The sequence below is a fragment of the Polypterus senegalus genome, chromosome 2 (genome assembly GCF_016835505.1).
Source record: "Polypterus senegalus isolate Bchr_013 chromosome 2, ASM1683550v1, whole genome shotgun sequence".
Taxonomy (NCBI): domain Eukaryota; kingdom Metazoa; phylum Chordata; class Cladistia; order Polypteriformes; family Polypteridae; genus Polypterus; species Polypterus senegalus.
In genome coordinates this window covers 201,769,656-201,797,272 of record NC_053155.1, presented here as the reverse complement: position 1 = coordinate 201,797,272, position 27,617 = coordinate 201,769,656, and the positions used below count along the sequence as shown (strand labels likewise).

The 27,617-nt window shown below is 36.0% G+C and overlaps 1 protein-coding gene across 1 annotated transcript in view; it reads right to left on the bottom strand.

Annotated features, from left to right (window-relative positions):
• Positions 1-27,617, bottom strand: part of LOC120524451 (cilia- and flagella-associated protein 47-like) — a 644,864-nt gene that overhangs the window by 329,078 nt on the left and 288,169 nt on the right. Inside the window, exons 45-49 of the mRNA XM_039746304.1 lie at positions 22,294-22,373; positions 14,750-14,895; positions 12,126-12,234; positions 6,145-6,371; positions 3,555-3,720 (exon numbers count right to left, since the gene is read on the bottom strand). Of these exons, the coding sequence (XP_039602238.1) occupies positions 3,555-3,720; positions 6,145-6,371; positions 12,126-12,234; positions 14,750-14,895; positions 22,294-22,373 (728 nt within the window). The remainder of the gene's footprint in view (positions 1-3,554; positions 3,721-6,144; positions 6,372-12,125; positions 12,235-14,749; positions 14,896-22,293; positions 22,374-27,617) is intronic.

Genomic DNA, 27,617 nt, shown 5'->3' with positions numbered 1-27,617 from the left:
GTGAAGAGAGGGGCGGAGCTGTCAACTGATCACCACCTGGTGGTGAGTTGGCTTCGTTGGTGGGGTAAGATGTCGGTCAGACCTGGTAGGCCCAAACGTGTTGTGAGGGTCTGCTGGGAACGGCTGGCAGAGTCCCCTGTCAGAAGTAGCTTCAACTCCCACCTCCGGCAGAACTTCAACCACGCCCCGAGGGAGGTGGGGACATTGAGTCCGAATGGGCCATGTTCCGTGCCTCTATTGTTGAGGCGGCTGACCGGAGCTGTGGCCGCAAGGTGGTCGGTGCCTGTCGTGGCGGCAATCCCGAACCCGTTGGTGGACACCGCGGTGAGGATGCCGTCAAGCTGAAGAAGGAGTCCTATAGGACTTTTTGTCCTGTGGGTCTCTGGAGGCAGCTGATAGGTACCGCAGGCCAAGCGGAACAGCTTTGGGCGCATGGGAGGAGTTTGAGAGGCCATGGAGAGCGACTTTCGGACGGCTTCGAGGAGATTCTGGTCCACCGTCCGGCGCCTCAGGAGGGGAAGCAGTGCAGTGTCAACACCGTATATGGTGGGGATGGTGCGCTGCTGACCTCACTGACGCTAGGGTCGGTGGGAGGAGTACTTCAAGACCTCCTCAATCCCACTAACATGCCTTCCAATGAGGAAGCAGAGCCTGGGGACTCTGAGGTGGGCTCTCCCATCTCTGGGACTGAAGTCACCGAGGTGGTCAAAAAACTCCTTGGTGGCAGGGCCCCGGGGTGGATGAGATCGCCCGAGTTCCTTAAGGCTCTGGATGTTGTAGGACTGTCTTGGTTGACACGTCTCTGCAACATCGCATGGACATCGGGACAGTGCCTCTGGATTGGCAGACCGGGGTGGTGGTCCCCTCTTTAAAAGGGGACCGGAGGGTGTGTTCCAACTATAGAGGGATCACACTCCTCAGCCTCCCTGGAAAAGTCTATTCGGGGTTCTGGAGAGGAGGGTCCGCCGGATAGTGAACCTCGGATTCAGGAGGAACAGTGTGGTTTTCGTCCTGGACGGAACAGTGGACCAGCTCTTCACCCTTAGCAGAGTCCTGGAGGGTGCATGGGAGTTTGCCCGACCAGTCTACATGTGTTTTGTGGACTTGGAAAAGGCATTGACCGTGTCCCTCGGGAATCCTGTGGGGGTGCTCGGGAGTATGGGGTACCGGACCCCTGATAAGAGCTGTTCGGTCTCTGTACAACCGTGTCAGAGCTTGGTCCGCATTGCCGCAGTAAGTCGAGCCCGTTTCCAGTGAGAGTTGGACTCTGCCAGGGCTGCCCTTTGTCACCATTCTGTTCATAACTTTTATGGACAGAATTTCTAGGCGCAGCCAGGGTGTTGAAGGGGTCCGGTTTGGTGGACTCAGGATTGGGTCACTGCTTTTGCAGATGATGTTGTCCTGTTTGCTTCATCAGGCCGTGATCTTCAGCTCTCTCTGGATCGGTTCGCAGCTGAGTGTGAAGCGGCTGGGATGAGAATCAGCACCTCCAAATCCGAGAGCATGGTCCTCAGCCGGAAAAGGGTGGAGTGCCCTCTCAGGGTTGGGGGAGAGATCCTGCCCCAAGTGGAGGAGTTCAAGTATCTCGGGGTCTTGTTCACGAGTGAGGGAAGAATGGAGCGTGAGATCGACAGGCGGATCGGTGCGGCATCCGCAGTGATGCGGGCTCTGCATCAGTCTGTCGTGGTGAAAAAGGAGCTGAGCCGTAAGGCAAAGCTCTCAATTTACCAGTCGATCTACGCTCCTACCCTCACCTATGGTCATGAGCTATGGGTAGTGACCGAAAGAACGAGATCGCGAATACAAGCGGCTGAAATGAGTTTCCTCCGCAGGGTGTCTGGGCTTTCCCTTAAAGATAGGGTGAGAAGCTCAGTCATCCGGGAGGGGCTCAGAGTAGAGCCGCTGCTACTCTGCATCGAGAGGAGTCAGATGAGGTGGCTCGGGCATCTGATCAGGACGCCTCCCTGGTGAGGTGTTCCGGGCACGTCTAACCGGGAGGAGGCCCCTGGGAAGACCCAGGACACGCTGGAGGGACTATGTCTCCCAGCTGGCCTGGGAACGCCTTGGAATTCTCCCAGAAGAGCTGGAAGAAGTGGCCGGGAGAGAGAAGTCTGGGCCTCTCTGCTTGCTGCTGCCCCCGACCCGACCTCGGATAAGCGGAAGAGGATGGATGGATGGATGGACTTCTTCTGCCTATAACACAGCCTTATTCATATTTTAAACTTTTTTTGCATCTTTTTTTTTTTTTGAAAAAACAAATTGTGAACTTCATACTATGTTAATGTGTTCTGTAATACTAAGCATTTTGTATGGCCATTACTAATAATTATGTAGTGAGTGATCCTCTGGAACTCTAAGACAAGCTATCACAAGATCACAAAGGCTTGATTTTGTTGCAGATTGTAGAGATGGGCTTTTGTGTGTGCAAGAGTTGAAAACCAGTGAGCGCTCAGCTGGAATTAGAAAGAATACAATGCCTAATACAGAGAATGGCCCAATTAAATTTAGAAGAAAAAGATGACAACGAAGCAGCAGTGGCTTCCTCAAGAAAAAGAAAAAATGTGTTCTTGACCATGAAAGAGGAGAGACTTTGGAGTTAATTTAAATATTTATTCCATGTCTTGCATTTGTTGTACCGTGACAGAATGGAGAAAAAAAAGATTCTCCATGTTGGCAGTCATAAGAAATTTGAAGCTTTAATGTAAAGTTGTTAAGAAATCATGCAATCCATCACTTCCTGCCATATTCAGTCATGGACAGTAATCTGAAATTTTTAAGGAAGTGAAATTCAGCAACAGTAGTATTAAGTGCTGCCCTTACTCTAAGCAGCCTTTGCAATTGGGAAAAGTCAGTCCTTTCTGCTGCACATGAAGGCTTAAATGTTAGATAAAATGCTTTCTAAATTAAAAAGAGGAGTAACACATAGAGAAAGACACATCAAGCATTTTATCAGTTAACCCTCACAATTCTAGGTTTTAATGTTTACATATCTAAAAAACATAAGTTACTTTAAAAAGGTATTCAGTTTTTTTTTTCTAGCTGGCCAAATATTGTAATTAAATAATTTAATAACCCTTCCTATTTATGCTAGAGAAAGGGTGTAATTTACAGTGTGAACTCTTAAGTAGTCTTCTCATCATTCAGATGACTTTACGAGTTTGATAGCACTGGGGCTATGATTTATAGCTGTAAGTTTTGTTATTAAATATCATTCTCATTTTCTTTTTTTATTTGACTACAAAAGGGCATATCATGGACCATGGACAAATAGCTTAGACCTTCTGCAATATTTTACCTTAGAAAGAAGTAATTTTTATTATATCTTACCAATAAATGCATTTATATGTCCTATTTTAGTAATAAAAATATTTCTTGTTGCAAGATAAATTACGACTCAGTCACAAAAATGTATGCTGATATCAAGGAGGTGGCATAGCATTGCTTTTATTGCAGTCTGTGTACTCATCAAGATCAACCCCGACTCTTACTGTAAAATCCACTAGGCAGCTTTTTAAAAACATTCAGAAAATTTAAATAAAAAAATATTAAATTACCTGTTGTTTTAACTGCTAAAAGTGTTGACTTTAAACTATTTGCACTTGTTGTTGACACAGGAATAGATATCTTTTTAGGAAATTTAAAGTGTTCTGGCATAGAAACTTCAACTTTATAGTCAATGCTTCTGTATTTGTTCTCCAGAGTAGCTGGCACAGGACGTGTCTGTAGAAGAAACAAAAATGTTTATGTACTAGACATTTATGCAGTAAATTGCCACAGACTTCTTGCTAAAACCTGGGGAGGCCACAGATCTTAAGTAACAATGTGAAGAACAAAAAACTGTAGGGAGCAAAAAAACCTGACTGGAGACAGAAACTGGCACTGAACTTAATCTGTCCTTCCTCAGAGCAAATGTACTAGAGGGTGAATTTCACTGCCTTGGGATCTTATTCCAGACATGGAGAGTGATTACATTTTAGGTGTAATTAAGAGCCAAGATGTGAAATTATAATAAAGCTTTGACATCTTAAAATCATAGAATAACAAAATTAAAACAAAATAGCAATTAAATAGAAGCAAAATCATTTTCTTGTCTTCACTTCTAAAGATACATGTACAAATGTCTTTTCACCAACATACTAAATTAAATATATATATGGGGGTCACAAACAAACTGTGAACTAAATAATTATATGCAGAATTATATGAATAATTAACAGATATACCAACATAACTATTTTGAATATTTACCATAGATTCAATTTTGATATGATTCATCGTTTATGATTTGATCAGACTAAAAACAAACATTTGTTAAACATAAATGATAAACCATATTTTTATTTTAGTTCATTAAATACCCAATTTGTTGACACCATCTACAACAATAATTTAGAATTTAAGGAAAATTGTAATTCTAACTGCCTGCCCTGTGCCTATCATGTCTATTATTATTTATTCTGCTACTATATAAAATGTATTCACTTTTTATCCAAGCATTAGAGTTTCCTCTGTCAGTGCAATTATTAAATAATTACATATTTTTATGAAAATGTGACAAATTACTATTCAGAAATCTGCAAGCTTTCTGTAGTCAAGTGAATGGTTCTGATGTGCTAACTACGTATTATTTCCAATATTAACTACAAACCAGCTTTGACTGAGAGGGACTGGGATTGCAAAAGTTAGCAGCTATAGCAGTGACTGCTGCAAAACCCAGGCATGGGCGAAGCTGGGAGAGAACAGAGAATGACTTTCAGATGGCCATGAAAAGTTTTTGACAAACCATTTAATGGCTCAGGAAAAGCTGATGTGACATCATCCAAGCACTTCTTACCAAAAGTTGGGGAAATACTAACCTTGAGAGGAGGTATTGTTGATAGGTGAAAGGACCACTTTGAAAAACTTCTAAATCTGGTAAATACAACCTTAGAAGAGGAGGAAGTGCCCAAAGAATTGACGGTCGGGTCCATTCCCATGGTATTACAAAGCTCTGTAGCAGCAAGGCAAATGCCTATTTGAGAAATATTCTAAGCATTGGGTATTTTGGGGGTGTTTATGCTAATGATACCCAAAGGTGCTATATAAAAAAACTCTATTCGTTTGAATAATATTCACATCTTGTTAAGTTAACAAGTTATGCATTAGTATACTCACCCAAAAATCAGTATATAGTTCCCAAATGTATGCTACAACTGTATAAAAAGCTATATGGAGGAGTCTTATAGTGTAAAATATACAGTATCTATAGTTAGTCCAGGTTGAGAGTAATACAGTAATACATGCACAGAATTCAAGTACTGTGTTATGGCTTGTGCATTTCTCATATGCATCGATCTAAGATGAGTAGAAGTTTTCAGTTTCATGATGTGGAGTTCATTGTGATGCATTTTGGATTTAACATTTTTGTCTGCATATTTAGTGAATGTGAAAGTACTTGTTTATATTGCAATAATCATATGTTGATGAGTATCTGCAAGTGCTAACATTTTAATCATTGGCTGCCAAGGTTTGGATTAAAAGCAGGACAACACTGATTCAGAAGTGGTTTTGAAGAATAGCATTCTACTTCAAAATTCTTAACTATGTTTATATCATGTAGCTTACTAAATCAGCTCATTAACACTTAACAACAGGTTAACATTTGTTGGAAAGGGCAAGTTTAATCACCTGTACAGAATATTCATCAGACATGCTTGAACCATACATGAGCATGCAGTTCCTAGATGCTTGAGTACATTTCTCTAGATGTTCAGTTAAATTAAAACCTTAAAAGACTGGAGCACAACTGGAGCACAAACCTAACCAAAATCCATAAAACAAGCCTAAGCCGAAAAGTTGAACATTCAAAAGAAATAATGTAAAGAGCTTAAGTACTCTTTAATTAAAATCTTTCTGATTGCTTCTCCACTATCTCCCCAGCTATACAAATAAAGGAGCTCCCATCATTATATCTTCAGTTGTAACAAAGCCAATTTGTTTTTTTTTTGTTTGTCACTGACACTGAGTCTGTTTAACTTGTCTAGTCTTGCTAATTTGTAAAACATTACGAGTAACATTATAAAACAACACTAAGATCATTCAAAAACATGATTAAAGCAGAAAAATCAATTTATGGTATTGTTCTTTCAAATATACCATACCCACCTCTGTTTCAGAAAGTCCCAGAGCAGCCATGGCAGCTCTAACACTGCTGCTTTGTAAAGTTCCTGTAATCTTTCGACGTTCAAACTCAACAAATGACATACGCTGTTGGGCTACAGCTGCGAGAGCTTTTTCTCTGGCTTCATTCACTAGAGGGATTTTTAACTTTTCTTCCAGGCAGCTGTCCATTAAACATTTAAAAATGAGAACAGGTTTTTCACTCCTTTTACCTGCAAAATAAGTTAGAAAATATTCCATTACTACCTGATACACATTTTTTTTTCAAACAAGACGGTCAGAACAGTCAGTAGACAGAATAGTTCCACATGTTACTTTGTTTGCAATTGTAAATCAATTCAGTCAAGCTCCTATTGCTGTACAGAAGCTATAATTATCCTTGCGTGTTTTCCTACTATATGACAGATTTTCTAATAAAAAGATAACTTGTAATAATAAGAAATGTAGAACCTATAAGATTTTGCAAGGTGAGAACTGAAGTCTATAAAATATATCGACCTCACCAGGCTGGACATTGTCAATCACCATTTGTAATACAAAATATAAAATCAATTTAAAATGGCAACCTCTGTTATTTCTAATTTAATCTGAATGACATCCTTTATTATCATTAGAATTACATTAACATTACAACCCTAACCCTAACTTGCACCCATCTTGTAATTTCTGGTGTCTTTGCAAATATAGTGCAAATATACAAATCAAAATGGCATGAGAAATCCTGTCTTTACATGGACTTTATCATTTTAGTCCTGTGGCCAATTTAAATCCCAGCAAAAAAGTAACAAAGAGTGATATAGCAAACACACATACCAGTGGCATATTTAGTTGATTTGATTTTATTTCCAGACAAAGCCTTAAATACTTTTTGACTTTTACTTAGCAGAATTGTGAGTGTTATATTGACCAAGAAAATGTTTGTGTGCTACCAGATCACATTCTAGTGTAAATATGAATAAATAAGTAAAAAGAATTAAATGAACAGAATTGAAGGCAATCCATCACTGTTTACACAAGAAGTATCAGTAGTAACAGAGAAAATCTGCATAACAGCAAAGAAGGAATAACGGTTGATGTTCCTCGTCTTCCTTTACTACACACAGTACTGTATATAAACCAGAAGAACAAATCTGAATGCAATGTTTTCTAAACAAGAATTTTAAAGACCACAGAAAGTCACAAAATTGTCAGAGTAACATCTATGTGTGGACAAAAAGGAACAATAAAAATACAGGTGTTCCAAAATGATAGCAAAAAGAAACATAAACTTAATGAAAATGAAAATACATAAGTGGGTTTGATACAAATATATTCAATCCAATCATATAATTGATTTTATTAACACCATTTGGATAATTTCTAATTACTAATTAACATCATTCAATTTAATAAGCATAATGTGGCACTCAAATTATGAGGAAAGTAAAAATTACTGAAGAGATAAATCATCAAAATTATTTGAATTATAATTACTAAGTACTGGTTCCATTATCAGGCTTTTAAAGGAAATCAATTTAAGGAATGCATGTTGCCTGAAAACCTACATTTTGACGTACCTTATTTGTGAATCTAGTAACAGTGTCTGCATTATGGTAGACAGGTGAGATTTTGCATTTGCACTTACAGGAAATTATGGAAAATGACAATTGATGCATGATGCACAACTATTATATCTCAACCATATCTTGCATTTAGACATAGGCTTATACAGTATAGCCCTTCAGCTCAGAGAAGGATGAATATTTTGTGTAGAAAAGCAGCTCATAATCTTTAACTGAACAAAAAGTAGGTTTTAGAGTTTATTTGTCATATGTAAATGTTACTAATGCCCAATTTCAAACTGTGCTAATGTAAAGACGAAATGAGAAAATGGGTCTAAATAAAGTGTGGGTGTGTGTGTGTGGCCACTTTGGAGGCATGTTTTAATAATAATTAAAAAATTCCTTAGCCTCTGTGTTAGTAAGACTAGTTGAAAAGTACATTGTGCCCTTCCTTTTGGTGAAATACTATCCCCTACCAAGTCTGGGTGTAGTTATTTATTAACTACATTCAAATACATAGAAAAACAAAAATGCTAATGAACACACAAAAAAATATAGATTATGAGTTTTGTATGAAGTAGCAGTAACTTTCATTTTTTTGCAGCACCCTGAACTACCTTGACTATAATGAGAAGAATAATTTTATAAACTGGTGGAACTGTGGTCCCTCCTTGTAGAAGAAAGACATCCGAGAGGCAGATTATCTCAATAATGTGCAGTGATCATTTTAGCCAGGGATATATTTAACAGATTCTTTACTAGCCTCTATAGAATATATGGGCGTTAGAGGATGTCATCAGCTTATCCCCTTAATTATAAACTAGGCAGGAAGAAACAAATTGCAGATTCAGGACTTTTGGGATACGTAAGAATCAAATTATATTAATATGATATTCCTTATTACAAAAACCTCAATAGAAAAAAATCAAAAATGAAAGTCCATCACACTGGTGAGTTTGTAGGATGGTGATTGAAGTTAAGAGTTCTTGATAGGTTAGAGGAGGAGTTTGTGAAGAAACATTTTTTAAAGGAAAGCAGCCATTAAAGGTAAGTATCCCAGAAGCAGTGCATATAGACTTAGTGCAGATGCAGAATTTTTTGTTGTCTTCTGCTTTTCTATTTTTTTTCCTCAATGACTATGTTTTTCTGCCCCTCTTATGGCTGTTTTATACTTGTAAGTAAAACATAATAGTTAATGGCTAGATTGGACTCTTAATGGTCATGAAGAATAATACCAGCAATTCCTGTATTTTTACCACCTTCAAAAGAGACAGTGATTTGAGCATTCTAGTTTTCAATTGTTTAGAAAGTACATGTAAGTACTTGGGCTGTGATGATGCATAAAGCGCCCATGGTCTCCATTCACATAAATAATGCCTTCACACTTGCTCGGTTTATCTAACATGTCATTTTCTTCAGTACTCACTGTTACACTGGAAAGGGTGACTCTAATTAGCCTCTTCACTATAAAACCCCTTTTCAAATAATTATAGAATTATAGGAAATGAAAATACAGAGCTGTATATGCATCTTTGGCAGACAGCCTTATCCTCTGTAACCGAGTTAAAAATGTACTACTGTTACACACATATGGTTAAAACCCGACACATCTCCATTAAACAGCAATTAGGAAAACCTTTAACACAGCTGCCAGTGACCCAGCCATCCACTGTATGTGTTAGCTTCTCTAAAGGTAAACAGACTGCTTTCTTCATAAACAATTAACATTTAATTTGCACATGAAACAGATGGTGCCTTATTATGCATCACAGGATAATAATTATAAATGACTTTGCAATTAGAATTCAAGAATCCTTAGAGGTAACTAAGCCCCAGGTATGGAATTTGTTCAGTTTAATACTGAACACAATATATCAGCAAGTAAAAGGAAAATATCATATACTGTAAACATACCAATATTGTACAGATCATTAGAAAAAAAAAACAACAGGGTGAACAGTTTCCACCTAGGCCTCTTTCAGTTAAAGTAATTTTTGTGTACATATATTTCTGGGATACACAATATTTTTAGACTATATGACTAAAGACTTTCTGACCATCACTGTTATATGTTGAAACAGATTTTGTCCAACAAATAAAAATGACTCCATATAACTGTGAAATGTTGTGTGGACCTGTGTTTAATGGAAAAACCACAGTGTCAGGTCTGTTAGCCAACTTTCTGAAATTTCTGTAGATGTACTCAGCAGTTATACAACAACCATCTTAAGAAATTAACAAGGTTTCATTGTACTTAAGTATTAATCTTGAAGTATCTGAATTGATAGAAAAGTGGAGATATATTGTCTGGCCATGTGTTCTGTGAGCCCACCTACTGACTGCTTGGTAGAACCCATTATGCAGCTGTTTTGAAAGAAGCAGGACTAGATTAAAAAAAATCCTAGAAAAGATAAGATAGAATTTTATTTGCCCCAAAATTGGCTTTTATCAGAAGCAAAAAATTAATAAACAAACACACAATGTTGAAACATTCACCAGAATGGCTAAAAAGAAAGAAAACTTCTGATTTGGAAGCCATAGATACAGTGAGGCATTATGCAGGCATACTGTTATTGGTATAAAGGAGACACAGCGGCATTTCTTGGAAAACTTCTGCTGAATTATTTATTGGTTGAAGGTACTCAATGTTTGTGGGTCAGAAAAAGGACGGTGGTACTCAGTTTTGTTTTTATTCTTTCTTTTGTTAGTACCTCCAGGGTATTGAGAGTGCATTCCATAACTGACTCTTTTTTAACAACTTGTTGATTCAGTGAGTCTCTCTTAAAATGATGTTACTGGCCTAGCACACCACAGAGTAGAAAAATCACACAAAGTTATAGAAGATGTGAAGAATGTCACTACTCACATTAAAGGAATACAGTCTCCTAAGAAAAACCAGCTTGCTCTGCTCTTTCTTGTATACAGTAGTCCCTTTCTGTTGTGAGGCCAGTCAATACAGTCATTGATCTGGATTCCCAAATACTTGTAGGAGTGAACCACTTCTTCACCCACTCAAGGAATAGTGACCAGCAGAGAGGCTGTTTGGTGTAGTGAAAGACAATTCTATCTGCATCAAGAAACAAAGTTCACCACCTGACTCCTATACTCTGTCTCATCCCCCTTATCAATACACCCCATAAGTGCATAATCATCTGAGAATTTCTGCAAGTGACATGGCCTGGTGTTATAGTTAAAGTTGGAGGTGTACAGAGTGAAGAGAAAATGAAACAGGACTGTTCCTTGTACCGCTCTGGTGTTAATCTGTATCAGAAACACAGTTCTTGAGTCTCACAAACTGCTGTCTGCCTGACATGGATGGCTGGATGGTATTGAAGCACTGGAGAAATCAAAAAACATTATCCTCACAATGATGCCAGGTTTGTCCAGGTGAGAATAAGCAGGTAGATAATTGCATTCTCCACTCCAGTCTTTGTCCGCTGAGCAAACTGCAGTGAATCCAGGTGGTCTACCGCAAGAGAACTCATATAGTCCAGGACCAGACCCTCAAAGGTCTCCAGGATGTGAGGCAAAAGTGTCACTGGGCTATAGTCATTAGGTGAAGAACAGGATCAGGAATAATGCAGGATGTTTTCCACATCAGGTGTACTATCTCAAGCCTTAGTGACAGACTGAACAGATGACAGAGGATATCTCAAAGTTGGTAAGCACATGCCTTAAGAACGCAAAGACTGTTTCCATCTGGCTCCACAGCTTTTCCTGTGTGTAGCTTCCTTGGTTGTCTCCTCACTTGATTTTTGGTTATGGGCAGTCCATAATTATGGTGGACTGATCACTGACCATTCCAGCTGAAGTGGTAGGAGCTACTGATGTAGTAGAGATGGTGTGAGGGGACTGGTCATTGGAAAAAGGTGGCAGTAGGAGGGAAAATCTATCAAAAACTTCATTCAAGGTGCTAGCTTTGTCCACATCCTTTTCTAGCATCTGAGCCCTGGATTATCCAAGTCCAGTAATTATGCCTAGTTCATTTCAGACATCTTTCATATTAAGACCACGAGATGAAGGAAAAAAGCAGTAAGCTACCTCAAAGTTTAACTAGATAAACGTCCCAAAACAGGAATGTCACTAAGTGACAAAAGCATTATATTAAGGAAAATGTGAAATTCGGACTGATTTACAATAGAAAAACTTATGGAAAATATTAGTATAATCTCACAGTCATAACATTTAAAAAACAAAAATTGGTGGAAAAGAAAATATTTAGGCACAAAAATGATTGATAATGGAAAATAACAAAACTCATGACAACCTCCAGCTTGTGGTCTATGGGCCACAGAGAAATCCTTTTGATTTTGGTCTGTTATTTAGATTTTCTGCATCTGAATTATACCGGTATTAACCATTTTAAAAATTAAAACCTTATCTTAAAAATCATAAAATAATGAAAAATAAAACTAGTTTTTTTACCTTTCCCAGCCCCACTGATGTGAGCGATATGTGAACTTTCCACTGGTATTAGAGGTTGAGGTAAAGGCAGAGTAGATTCTCCCTCCACAGAATATAAAAATTCCCCCACCTATAAATAAAAATGAATTTTGACAAATACAAATGAAATGTTTTCAAAAGGGGATTAAACTTTATATATATAATACATAAAAATGGTATGATAAAATAATGATACATTTATTTAAGAAAATATAACTAATTCTTTGTTTAATGATTAATTTAATAAGTTTAAGATTGGTATTTTTCAAGTTAAAGTTATTATTTCATCATGTTATATATTAATTTGCCATGGGAAATTGTGTTCTAAAGGGAAGCATTTTTTATCAATTTTAAAAAATACAATGCCTATGTTTGCAGATATTCGAAAGACATAATACTTTATTACAGTTTTTTGGCACTATATTTCCTGAGGTGGGTATATGTTTCGTTCACTTGTCCATTGATAGACAACTGTTGTGGGTGGAGTTCCCATGTAAACAAGTACCACAAAACAAAACCATGCACAATATTTTCTTGCAGTTTCAATCAACCACCTTATGACAATCTGAATAATTTCGGGTTACTTCACTCGTGGTCTGACGCCTATCTGTAGTTTCAGGTTAGATATTTTATTCCCTTTTCCTTTCAAATTGTATCTCTGTCTCTTTTTAATTCTCTCATACTCAATCTGTTGCAGCTTCTTTTCAGATTATTTTTGTTTGTAAAGATACTTGAATTGATTTAAGGGAGATTGAGTGAGGCGGTGTGATTTTGTGACAGCACCAACTGTGGTAGAAGCAAGCAGAGTTCTTATACCATAACACAGGAGAGCAAAAGTCGACTTTAAAGAAAAAAGTGCCAAAGTTACAGTGAATGGAACATATAAATGGCCTAGTCCCAAAAAGACTTATTCAAAGCACAATTTAATTTCTCCTAACACCAAAGGAGGTGTCAAAATGAAATGCAAGTCTAGGACCCAACAATAGTTAAAGACAGCAAGTATAGAAGACCCTTGCACTTTTTAGAGTTGCTTTCCCCTAACTTACCTACAAAACACTTTTTTTTTTTAAATGAATAGATACCTATTTACCTCCTTATTGAATTAGGAGCACACGATGAAGTCATACATAACTGTGACATCCAATATTAAGACTAGGAGTAAATGTTGACATAAACAACATTATGATGGCCATTCAAACCTAAAACAAATTAGATGTGCATACAAAAAATCAACAAAAAACCATATAGTGCTGTAGTGATGAGACAATCACAATGACATGATATATTAAGAGGTGCATAAACATTTAATAGATCTATAAAGAGCACAAAAATAGGATAAAGGGGTCTCAGAACTCAGTTTAGGGCAATATGGTTTAGCAAGAAGGCTAAATGTGTGCTCGCCTTCATAATTAAACATATGCTATCATTTTATTCCAGCAATAACACATTTTGGCAATTGTTAAGAAGGCTCACCAATGCCTTTACTTCTTCAGACATCCAGTGAAGCTCAAATTTACTATTGCAAGTGTGCACTGGAGTCAGTCCTTACTGGTGGTATTACATCCTGGTATTGGGCACCTGCTTAGCTCTAAAGTTTAAGATTATAGGCAGCACAAGTCATTAACAGTACTTTTTAAGACATCTATAACACACGCATGATTATAAATGACATCAACCACTCCACAGAGTTGTTTTTCTCACTGCTCTCTTCTAACAAATGCTTTTGGGACCATTCAAATTGACACCATTAACTTCAAAGACTTTCTGCCCTCAGATCATAAAGTTAATAAACACCCAGGTACAATAAATGCAGTAGGCAGTATGTTTACATTGTATATAATTGTATAGATTGATGGCTTTTCCACCACTGGTGTCATTTCTGGGATCCGTTTACTTGGACCCACCTCTTCCTATTGGAAACAGTCTTAACTGGAAAAACCGCAATCTTTGTCAGTCTTATTCAGACTCCTGTCTGAAAAGAAGCAATGCAATGCTGTAACTCACATTTTATTTCTCTTTTTTGAGACACAAATTACATGGGGGTTGTCTACAGGTGTCATTGTCTTTGCTTTGTTATTACAATATACATACAGTACATATACATAAATATATATACATATACATATATGTACTGTATATATGGCTTACAAATGGATGTATTTGGTAAGTTTTAAGACTTTTGTTTTATATTTGGATTTGTGCCCTTTGGTCCCCATTCTAAAATGCAAACACAGGCAATGTATTTTTTAAATTAATAAAAGAATACTTCACTTTGAAATAAAATTCCCCATACACCAAGACTGTACATCAAGGTTGTTAAAAAATAACTTCAACTTGAAAAATACCAAACTTATTCTTTAAAGTAATAATAAGTGTTAAAGTCTAATATCTGTCAGTATTACATTTAACATTTAACTAGTTTCTGTCAAAGTAGCAATATTAGTAGCCAATAAATTTATCATTAGTTTATCATTATTCATTAATCATGTTCTAAAAATATGGACGTGTTTGCAAAGAAATTCTTGCATTTGAGGTCAGATTTATAATAATATTTTCAGAGTCATACCTGTAACATTGTTTGAATACCTGTAGCATAATTGTTTTACCTTTTCATTAAGGAACAAAATGCTGCAATAGCGTTTTCCTAAGTGGAATGGGAGGTAGTGAATCTCAATATTTGCAGATCCCCTACATTCCAAAAACACACTTTCCACAGGACTGAAGAATTCATTCAGTTGATTTACTTGTCCAGCTAGAAGACAAAAACATTCTTACATAAAATAAGCAAATATAAATTTAAATATATATTCAAACACAATTCTACAACCAAATTTATACATGGATCACTTATTATAAATATTGACTTAAAAATAATAAAAAAAAAAAAATTTACAACCATTATACAAACCTACTTACAACAAAAAGATAAGCAATTATTGGGATTTTTTTTTAAATTTGCCATTAAAAAGAGAGAGAAAGGATTGGCTTTGATTCTAATTACATCGTTCAAGAACACTTCATTTTCCTCAAACATTTTTGGCATAAACGTAAGCAATTAATCAAAAGCAAAATGTCCCAGATATGTTGTTCAGTTACATTTCCCCACACATCCATCTGCATATTTCCCTCAGCGTGCATTTCTGAAATTTCCATTGTAACTGAATGATGATTAACAGGAGATGTGCCAAGCACTTAATCTAATTCTTAAATTTGATTTATCAAAATTGCTTTTAAGGATAAAAAAATTAAGAAACACAACATGTTTTTCAGCTCCATCAGTCACTGAAAGCACAGAGCCAAATAGCTGGCTGTTACTGCTTTGCATCAGCTTTGAATGTAATCCCAAGACTGATGTTTCATTTTAATTGTAACATTAATGTTTAGATTTTATACACATATTTTAGCACTCTTCTCTGTGGATGGCTTATTAAATCTACATTATAGCAGAGTTAATGCCAGTTTGAGAATTTTCCTATATTTGTGCTCTTTAGAGTAAAAAAATCTACAAATATCATCAAATGCCAATCTATTAATCTGTGTTGGCTTTTGTCTTTTAAGCAATTTCTTAATCAGTGTAATAAAAGCCATATGGAATTGTATCCCAGATAGCAAAAGAAACAGTAACATAAAGTGTTAAAGTGATACGAACTGGATCCTGATCAGTTTCTAGTTTTCTTGTGACAGCCTAAACTAAAATCTCAACATGGGGCCTCTATTAGAACATCATGCATACTAAGGTAATTATGTTTGAACATTTTTTAGGCTTAATTGTGACTACCTGGTTAAGCAACTTTATTATTTGCTCCACAAACAGAATTTTCATTATAAAATCTGCAAAACAGTCACATTTCAAATGATTTCTATCAGTATTAGATAATTTACATTTACTTTATCCTTCAAATATTAATATATTAACGTATGTGCACACTAAAATATTACTACATTAAGCTATAGAAAGAGACAACATATATGATTAAGTACTACATTATATGAGAATGTGGGTGATGAATGCTTTCTGAAAATAATATTAGTATTTTTTCCAGATATAAATTAGGAGAGAAACAAAAATTCATGAAAAATAAAACAGAATTTTGTGTGGCATAGAAACATAGTGGTTAGTGCAGCTATATCACCATTCCAATGTCCTGGTTTCAAACCTCAGCTCAGGCAATATCTGTGTAGCTTCTGCACCTTAACTGCATGATCTGGTTACCTTAAACATTTTAAACATGTGCAGATCCGGGTAACTGTTGAATCTAAATTTATCCTGTTTAAATGAATGTGGCTATGCTTGTCTCTCCCCAACAAATGTTAGGTATCATGTCAAAAGTTAGTTCCTCGTTTAGCTTAGTGCTGCTGCATGGGGTCTAGTTACATGTACCTTAATGTACTGAAGTAGACAGTGTGAAATGCAACCAATGGTCAGCTCTTACAGGGACTGATTTTATGGAAACACTAAAAGATGAAAACAACAATAAGCTACCACTGGGTGCAGCTGACTAAATCACCCCCTACTACTTACACCACCTAGCTGCTCAATAGTAAAAGCTGTTCTCCCACTGCATTTGACAGTATGATGACTTGTACATAGTAAGGAACACACATGGAAGACATTGTACTTGAAAAGTGGCAATAGTCTTATTCAAGGCACGCACAGTAGTCAAAATACACACTGATTCTAAGATGAAGAAGTTTTTTTTTTTCAAACTCAGTTGTTCCACTTAGTTTCCTCCTAATTAACAGAGACCATGATTTTAATTTGTCTCAGTCAGGTCCATCATTTTTAATAATAAGTGAATGAATAAATTAATGAATGATGCCACAAAAAGTATAGCAGAATTGAATTTGTTTGTTTTCCAGAGGTAGATATTCAATCATTCACTAGTATTCTTGCACTCTTTTAGAACATGCCCCAAGGATGGATAAATACAGAGGGTTAGTATCAGGAAGGGTATCTGGCTGCAAACTTTAGTCAAAACATTACTAATGTCATTGATCCAGTCAGCTTCAGAACAAGGGCATCATCTGATCCTTGTGGGAAGTGACTGAGGGCTACAGGGCTATGGGTGGGCCTAAAAAAAGAAGTTAGTCAAGAAGAAGTAAAAGAAGAAGACAGGGAAGGTAAAAGAAATGAGTATGTTGAAAGTAAGAGTGGGGATAATGACTTTTGGGGCAATGACTGGGAAAGGAATAAAACTGGCAGATTTGATAGATAGGAGGAAAGTGGGAGTGTTGAGTGTGCTGGAAATTAGATAGAAGGAGAGTATGGAAGAGAATTGGGAGAAGGCTGTGCAATGTACAATGTTCAGTGGAGTGAATGAGTAAAGGAGAGATGTTTTAGGTACAGTAGTATCCAAAGAAACTTAAGTAGGTATAATAGTATCCAAAGAATGTAAGGATAGTCTTGTCCATGTGAATAGGAGGAGTGATAGGGTGATGAGTGTCAAGCTGGGCCATAGTGAAATTGTAGCAGATGTCATTTGGGCATATGCTACTGAAGTGGACTGTGTGGAACAGGACAAGGATTTCTGGGCACAAATTAATTAAGACTTTAGAGTGGTACAAGAGGGACAAAATTTGATTGTTGCTGGTGATCTAATTGGGCACTTAGAAAAGAGTAGAGAGATGATAGTGAGTAGACATGGAGGATGGGGAGTGTGGAGAGAAATGGGAAAGGAGAAACAATGTGGCCATGGCATTGGATTCAGTAATAGTTAATACATGTTTTGAAAGGAAAGTATATGTTTGTGACTTACAGTAGTGAAGGATGGAAAAACTAAAAATAACTTGATAATGTGTAGAAGATCTAATTTGAAATAGATAAAGAATAACAAGGTCATAAATGGGGAAAGTGCTGTATAACAATGGAGCATAAAGTGGAGGTGATGGACTGGGAGATCAGGGTCAGCACAAGACTAAGACCAGGCCAAGCAGCAGCAAGGATAAAGTGGTGGAAATTAAAAGAGGAAGGGCCTAGGAACAAATTTTACATGAAATGCAGTAATTTGGGAGTGTGGAGGAATGTTTGGAGAATAACAGTATGGAGAATAGGTGAAGGGGTGTTACATACGATGACAGGAAAGTGATCACCTGTGGGCAAAGTGACATGGAAGTGGAACAGAGAGGTGTAGGATATGATAAAGGCTATGAAGGAGGAAAAGAGGGCATGGTACCAATCAGGGAGGGAGAAAAACAGACAAGCAGACAAACAAGGAAGCAAAGAGGACAGTGGCTAGAGGTAAGGCACAGGCTTTGGAGGAGGCATATGAAAAAATTGGAGACAAAAACGGGAGAGAGAATCATTTTTAAACAATAGTGAAGATTAGAAACAAGGCTGGGAAGGATTTCAGTCAGAAAAAGGAGATAAAAGATAAGCAAAATGTGGTTTTGAGTGAGCATGATAGGGTCAAGAACAGATCTAAAGGAATACTTTGAAAAGCTGCAAAATTAGAATGAAGAAAATCCAAGGATAGTATTTGGGGATGAAGTCCAAAATGAACGGCGAACAGCAAGAATAAGGAAGAAGGAAGTAAACAACACACTGAAAAGAACATAGAATGGAAAATCAACTGGACTGGATGAAAGAACAGTGGAAGTGTGGAAGAGTTTAGGGGAAGTGGAAGTAGATGTGTTGTGTGAAGATCTATGAACAGGAAAGAGAACCAGAGGAATAGAGGAACTGTGTGATTGTACCCATTTATAAAGAGAAGGATGATATTAAGGATTGTGTAACTATAGAAGGATAAAGCTGATGTCACACACAATAAAAATGTGGGTAAGGGTTAGAGAGAGAAGACTTAGGGGAAAGACCACCATAGGTGAGAAGTAACTTAGTTTTCTGCCCTCCGCAATATGAGAGGAGTAGCTTAGTTTTCTGCAAGGTAGAGGAAAAACTGATGCTGTTTTTGCTTTGAAAGATCTCATACAAAAGCACAGACAAAATAGAAAGGTTTGTGTATGGTGTTTATTGATTTACAGAAAGCTTATGACATGGTGCCATGCCAGTAGGTCTGGAGATGCATGAGAGAGAAAGGGGTACCAGAGAAATATGTCAGGATTGTCCAGGATATGTATGAGGGAGTAAGGACTCAGGTTAAAAGTTAGGGTAGGGTAAAAGACAAAATCCCAGTTAGAATAAAGTCTGCACCAGGTATCTTCTTAAGGTCCTTACCTCCTTGATCTGGTAATAGATGTGTTGACCCATGGGAAAAAATACCAACCCCTTTGCTTTTTGCTGATGATATCGTGTTTTGTAGCATCAGGAAGGAGGAAATGGAGAGGATGTTAAAAGAATGGAGAAGGGCTTTGGAAGAAAGATGATTGAAGATTTATTTATAGGAAGAAGATAGAATATTTGAGGTTTATTGATGATGAGGATTCAGAAGTTAGTCTGCAGGGAGAGCTGTTGAAAAGAATGGATAAGTTTAAATACCAAGAATCAGTGGTAGCCCAAAATGGAAAATTGGATGCAGAGAAATACCCACAGAGTGCAGTGTGGATGGAGTGATTGAAAGAAGATATCAAGAGTATTGTGTGATCAAAAAATTAAGTTAAGGGTTAAATGTAAGATTTTTAAAACAAGACCAGCAAAGTTGTGTGGAGCTCAGCCATTGGCCATAAAGGGAGCACAGGAGAAGAAGTCAGATGTAGCGGAAATTAATATTTCAGATGTATGTATGGAATTTAAAAAAGGACAGAATATGAAATGAGACGATCAGAGGTACAAGTGGGAGAGATAGCTATGAAAGTAGAGGAAATTAGGGTGACGTTATGTGGACATGAGGAGAGACAATTAATTTGTGGGCAAAAGAGTGGTGGAAATTGAAGTACAGGGGAGTATCGCAAGCCAAATTAACATTTAGAGATATCTCAAAATGAATTTTGGATATCTTAAAATGTAATTTACTTTTTAAGATATCTTAAAATAATTTCCTTTACATTTTAAGATATTTGCAATACATTTTGAGATATCTCAAATGTATTTCAAGATATCTCAAATACAGTTTCAGATATCTCAAAATAATTGTGTCTGCATTTCAAGATATCTCAAATGAATTTTCAGATATCTTAAATTGACCTTTCATGCATTTTAAGATATCTTAAATGCATTTCAAGATATCTCAAAATCATTTCCTGTAAAATTGCCTATTATTTCAATGGGACTACTTGTTTATTATAAGATATCTTAAAATGTATTTGAGATATCTTGAAATGTGCAGGAAGTCATTTTAAGATATCTTGAAATGTATTTGAGATATCTGAAAATGGACAGGAAGCTGTTTTAAGATATCTGGAAATGTATTTCAGATATCTTAAATTGTATTGTAGATATCTGAAAATGCTATTGAGATATCTTGAAATAATTGAGTGTCCTTTTAAAGATATCTTAAAATGCATTTTAGATATCTTGAAATACAATTTGAGATATCTTGAAATACATTGTTAGATATCTGAAATGGAGCAGAGACCCATTTTAAGATATCATGAAATTAATTTTAGATATCTAAAAATGTATTTCAGATATCTGAAAAAAAATGAATTTCAAGATATCTTGAATGCTTTTTAAGATATCTAAATTATATTTCAAGATATCTCAAAATAACTTCCTTCTCATTTTAAGATATCCCAAATTCATTTTGAGATATCTGAAATGCATTTTCAGATATCTTAAAATGACTTCCTGCACATTTCAAGATATCTCAAATACATTTCAAGATATCTTAAAATAACTTCCTGTGTATTTCAAGATATCTCAAATTCATTATGAGATATCTCGAAATAGACAGGAAGTCCCATTGAAAGAATAGGAAATGTTACAGGAAGTGATTTTGAGATATCTCAAAATGTATTTGAGATATCTTGAAATGCACAGGAAGTTATTTTAAGATATCTCGAAATGTATTTGCAATATCTCAAAATGCACAGGAACGTATTTCAAGATATCTCGAATTGCATTAAAGATATCTTAAAATGCATTTCAGATATTTCAAAATGTACAGCATATCATTTCAAGATATCTTGAAATCTATTTAAGATATCATAAAATGCTTTTTAGATATCTTAAAATAGATGCATTTTTAGATATCTGTAAGTCAATTTGAGATATCTAAAATGCATTTCCAGATATCTTAAAATCCATTTTGAGATATCTCTAAATGTTAATTCGGCTTGCCATAGGGGAGAGAAAGTGAATGAGTTCAAAGCAGAGGTGGATGGATAAAATAAAAGAAGACAGGACTGAGCTGTATGGAGGCACACTGGCAGGCACATTGACCCCACAAAAAAGTGAGAAAAGAAGAAGCAGAAGATTTAGAACACATAGTTACATGAAGATATTCTGATAAAACACTTCCATCAATTTTTATTTGCATTGAAAACATTTTCACTAAACTAAATATAAACATTTTCTCATTCATTTTTCTCAGGCATTTGAACTGAAAAGCTGCAAGCTAAACACAACTGTTCACTCATTTGCTGATCCTTTTCAAAATGATTTAACCTTTTTAATTTATATTAAATACAGGAGGCTGACATTGTCTTCCTATAACTAGAACTGCACTGCATACCTGGCCTAGTCATTGTTTGGCCAAAGTGTGCACATTTTCACCATGTCCCTCTATGTTTATTAAATAGGTCCACTTTCCACAAAGTCACAAAGACGTACACGTTAAGTGAAATACACATTTTAAATTGGTCAAGCACCAGTGTGTGTATGAGTGTGAATGAAGCCTACAATAGCCTATGATCCAGGATTAAAAACAGGTGTATGTATATAGAGCCAAAATGAGTTGCATTGTACATGTAGATTGCTGATTGACATTGTTCCTGCCATGAAATGTTCTCTTTATAGAAAATGTTATATTCTTCTTTATAGAGTTTGTTTATAAAATTTTCTTACTTTTTTCTTTATATAGTCAAAAAACTTAATTAAATCTTAATTGACCTGGTAGAGTATGTATATACTGTATGTGGGCGACTACATACACACTGTAGGCAAACCAACTTGTGACATCTTTTGAAATAGATTAAGAGGGACTAAACATGAATAAAGGGAAGATTCTTTAAATGTTTTTAATGTATTTTATTTAGTTTGATTATATCCAGTGCTGTGGTACAAGAAACCGTTATTTGATGGAGAAAGCATACTTACTCGTGCCAAGACTGGTGTCTTGGTTGTTGTCTAAGCTGGCAATATCCCGGCTGTAGAATTCTGATCCTGACATGGGATAGCTGAAAAAAAAAACAAGAAATGTCAACTAAAAGTTACTATACTGTACTTGTAAAAACTGCACCAGGAGTAAATACATATAAAATAAAACTTAATTTAAAAATAGCAATATATGTAAATCTGAAGTTAAACACTTTTTAGGCATACTGTACAATAAGATAGCAGAAAACTTTAAAATCTGTAACATATCTTTTTCACTCACTATTAGGATTATAGCTTATAGCATTTTTCTTTCACATTCACACATTTACACATGACTTTCACACAATTACTTCAAGTTTTTGCATATGACACCTTTGTATAACGAACATAACAGAGAAATAACACCATTGTTAATTGTGATTTTTACAGTAGACACACATGCAGGTTAAATAATTCTCTGTAGATCACAGATTGAAACAGCCATGAGGACTGAATCAACAACATTGTGGTTTACTGTTCTATGTATTAGTTCTATGTATCTATTCATCAGGTTGCATACTTGTGCACATGAACTTTAAAATCTGTAGTAACTGTATTGTCAATAGATAGATAGATAGATAGATAGATAGATAGATAGATAGATAGATAGATAGATAGATAGATAGATAGATAGATAGATAGGTTTAATTGTCAACAATGGGGAAATTAAGATTTTATAGAAGCTCAAGAAGATAAATCAAATGCTTTGCAGAGTTTTAGAATTAATTGCATTAGCTAATGTATAAGCTGTTGGAAATAAGTAAAGTTTTTGATTTGTCTAAGCAAAATTATTGCTGTGTATAACACCCTGTATACATATCCTGTAGTTCCTACCCAGCGCCCAATACTGCAAGCTTAGGCATCGGGCAATGACAAAAATATAGAGGTAAATGCTTGATTAAAGAAAAGTGAAACATAGTAAGCTGTAACTGAACAAAAAAATTTTTGGTTGAAAGGCAAATGTGCTAATCATCATACTGTCAACCTGTAATATGCGGTTTCTTTTGTTGACAGTCTACAGTGTAGTATTTCCTTACCTCTCACTCTTTTTAAAATTGCAAGTTTCTCGGCTTGGCCTGAGTATTATTTCAAAACTTCACTGTATTTAAAGTGACAAAAAGGTACAGTTTTAAAGTGGAATATGATTAGTGATATTGTTTTGTAATGAGATTAGAGATGACTGTTCAGTTACAGGACTTATTCCAACAATAAACCACCCCTGATGCAGAAACAAAGAGCCAAAGTGAAGAGCCTTAAGATTTAAGTGATGTTCAAAATCTGAAAAATAACAGCTGTATGTGAAACAGGCTATAATATTTATTTCACATACTACAGTACATCCCTGAAATAGAAGCTTGTGCAGGGCCTTTATGAATGAGAAAAAATATTATTTAGTGAGACAAAAGTATAACAAAAGTAACTACATCAATATAATTATTCTGGAAGGGAGTACCACCTGCAATAACAGAGAAGCTCCTAGCAAGGTGGTGTCTATCAAAATGTGTAAGTTCTCAAAAAATATTTTATATCCAGTAGAGTCTGATATGAAGACAGAATCAAAATATGTGGCGAAGGGAAACTGCCATAAATTACTGATGAGGTGCTATATTCTATATGGTTTTATAGAAAATGTCAGCGTAAAAGGGGAATTTGCAGAAGGGCAATTGGCACCATTCATATTTAAATATGGGTACCTGGAGAGACTGGCACTGCTTTTGTAAGCAGTTACATTCCATTAATGCACAAGTCACCTGTAATGTCAAGATGTGACTGACAAACATTGTGGCTCAGTGGCCAGTGTCAACCCATGATTCGTTAATTTTGCGGCAAGGTATCATTTATGTATCAGACGACTTACTGATGGTACAGTACATGATGGCCTATAGTATTTATTATAACTGTAATTGTGTCATTGTATGTGCCAAATGATATTGACAATTCGCTCAGAATCTGGCACCTTACGCTTTTCCTTGACCACCTGAACGAAGAAGGTAGGTGCTTCAATGCAGTGCATAGCAGACCACAGAACTCCTCAAATGCAATTGGCAGTGGCTAGATACATCAGAAGGGAAGCTGCTGTACCAACAAATAAAGGTCTGCAGCATCTTGATCATGCATATGCATGAGGTTCATTAGCACAGAACTTATATTTTTTTTTCAGGGTGTCACCCAGACGGAGTTTGAGGTAAATTGATTAGAAATAAATATGCACCAGGTTTGATTTTATAAATCATATTTTTTTTTTGGCATATGCATTTTCCTGGTTTACCTATATGCAAATTTTCCCACTCAAATCTATACAAAGTTTTATACATGAAACCCCAGGAACCTGAAAGCACCAATAAGGTCAGAAACAGACAGGAGGTAGGAACCAAGGGATCTAAATAAACAAAAATTGTCAAAACATTTTCTTAAAAGAGCAAAAGTCAAAAAACACAAATTCTGAATATTAACTGTACTAATCCTAACCATTTTTACTCTCACTAAACTAATACACCTACTAATTTATCTTATTTATTCAAAAACTTGGATGCCAGCTATAGTGCAGCATAATCTTAAACACAAGTGGCTCCTTAATGCTACACATCTCCTAACTGAATATAATTACAGTTTGCCATCTCTTTCATTCTCCTGCCAATAGCAACATGGCTGCAGCCATGTAGTAAAAAAAACACACACAAAAGTGAAAGTAACAACAACCAACAAAGTGGTAATTCAGTGATATTACTAAAATAAATTACTATAACAAAGGTAAAATGAAAATTTGAATATGGATCAAATCCTTAAAATCTTGACAAATAGTGTATGATGATGAAAACAAGTCATAGCGAAGGCTGTCTATTAAGTGTTGTGGAGGACGGCCGGCTTCCCAGGCCGTTCGCACCCCCAGGACGCCAGGAGGAGCTCTCCTGACAGCAGGATCGTGCCCCGAGGTCCAGCAGGGCCTTATGGACTCTGTAGTGTTTATACACAGCCCTGCTGGATACCTTGGGGTCCACCAGGAGTCGCTGTGGGGGGACTTATGGGCTCTGTTGTGCATGTGTTGTGTTCTGCATCTCTACAGAAAGTAAGTAAACATCTATCTATCTATCTATCTATCTATCTATCTATCTATCTATCTATCTATCTATCTATCTATCTATCTATCTATCTATCTATCTATCTATCTATCTATCTATCTATCCCTTAAATAAAACTGTTTTAAAATGCAGTTGGTTTTACTTTGTGTTAATAATTTCACTTTATTGCAGTTGTAAATTCAGTTTGTTTCTTTGTTAATAATAATAAATATTATGGATAATGCCATAGTACTACAGAGGTGAGTGGCCGAGAATGGATACCAATGCAAAGCAGCATGGTGAGCAGAATGATGCTCAGATCTAAAGACAAGTATTTGAGCTACTCTAAGCTAGTAAGCCTAACTTGTCTTAAGACAGTTGTCCATGTATAAGTGAATCAGAGGCTTAGCAGATGCCTCTGCAAGGCATGGGGAACTCCAGACCCCAAAGAATTTTACAGCAAATTTACAATTATTAAAAAGGTGTTTCTCTGCAAGCAGTATTTCTCAAAGAGCTGTTTGAATGTCAAAAAAGTTCAATATTCTTTATGTGCATTGCCAAGGGTCTTAATCCCATGCTTGTGCAAGTAGGCACACATTATATCCGTCAATTAAAAAGCAAACATGATTTTACTTATCGTATAAAACAATAGATTGGAAGGTTTGTTAATGAATAGGTTGCCTTCTAGAAGAGGAAGAATATATTTGGATCTGTGTTCTCAAATCAAGGATTTTTTTTCACATAGTGTAATAGTTTTAATAGAATTAATATAATTTCAGTAATCACAGATACATTTTCTGTTTTTATAATTTTATTGGTGATTGATTTATGTTATTAAACTTACAGAAAATGTGTTTTGTTTGATATGGGACTGCAACAAATAAGCAATACATTTTAGGAGGATTTCTGGAATTTAATATTGTCCAAACAGCAATTTGCAATATCATACTGTCTTGCAACACCTACAACAGATACAATACAGAAGTAAATTATAGATGAAACAGAAATATCTGTCAATAATTACTTAAAATATTGGTGATAAATTGAGGTAGCAGCAAAAGAGTAAAATATCAGTCTACCTATAAACTGTCACTGGTATTACTGTATATTATACTTGGGATGATAATCTATATTACTAAACAAAGGTTGTATATATGCACGGATGCCAGACGCCAGAAGCAAGCAATGCCGAAAGCGCATGCACACAGCACCTCAGCGCCCCAGAGTCAAACCCAGCGGCTTCCCAGTGTCAGTAGGTGGCGCCCAAACAACACAATACAACCTTTAAACTAAACCTGAGGTAAAGCATGCATGCCAACAAATTGCCATGGTGACATATTTAAACTTGAAGTAATGGTGACTACTGACAGTGCCAGCAGTCAGCTACTACACAGTGCCCACAGTGCCAGCAGCTACTCCACTACACAGTGCCAGCAGTCAGTATGCTCAAATCCACTGTGCCAGCAGTCAGTGTGGCAGCTGTCAGTGTGGCTTATTTGATTCACATTAGGGTAATTCAGTGTCAAAAGTAAGTTCAATTATGATTCCTAACATGAATTTTTTATTTCCAATTTACTTCATTTAAACCTTTGCATTCCAATATTTTTTTTACTTTTATGAGTGCAGCAACTCAAACACATTCAGGACTTAAATGATATAACAATTAAATGTCAATTTTAGTTTTAATAAATTGGTTCATTTTAGTACAAATATGTTTATTTCATTAAATAAAAACTTTCCCAGGACGCTCCCATCCTCCATGATTTTTCATCCCTCCAAAGATCAGAGGGAACAGAAAGTAATTGCCATTATTGGATTTGTGATTCTTTAGAGAATCAGGGGTTTACTGGTTATAAAGAAAGATTAAGGTGACAAACAGAGGTGTATCATCCAAATCTCACAAAATGACATATAAGTACGATATTAATAACTTAAGATTTCTTAGCAACCTTTGATCATTTAAAATTTCACCCTTCTTTCAGTTTTATCAATTTTGTTCTAACTCCTTAGATGCACACCATAAATTCTGTCTTTCTTGCATTTTCTCTTATTTTTTTGCATATCTACGCTTCTTGTCAATTCCATAACATTCTTTGTAGTACATCGTCCAAATATGCTAGGCTTCAAAGATTATAGTAGTTTCAACAACTACTGTTTCAGTTTATTATGTACTAGCAAAATACCCGTGCTTCGCAGCGGAGAAGTAGTGTGTTAAAGAAGCAATGA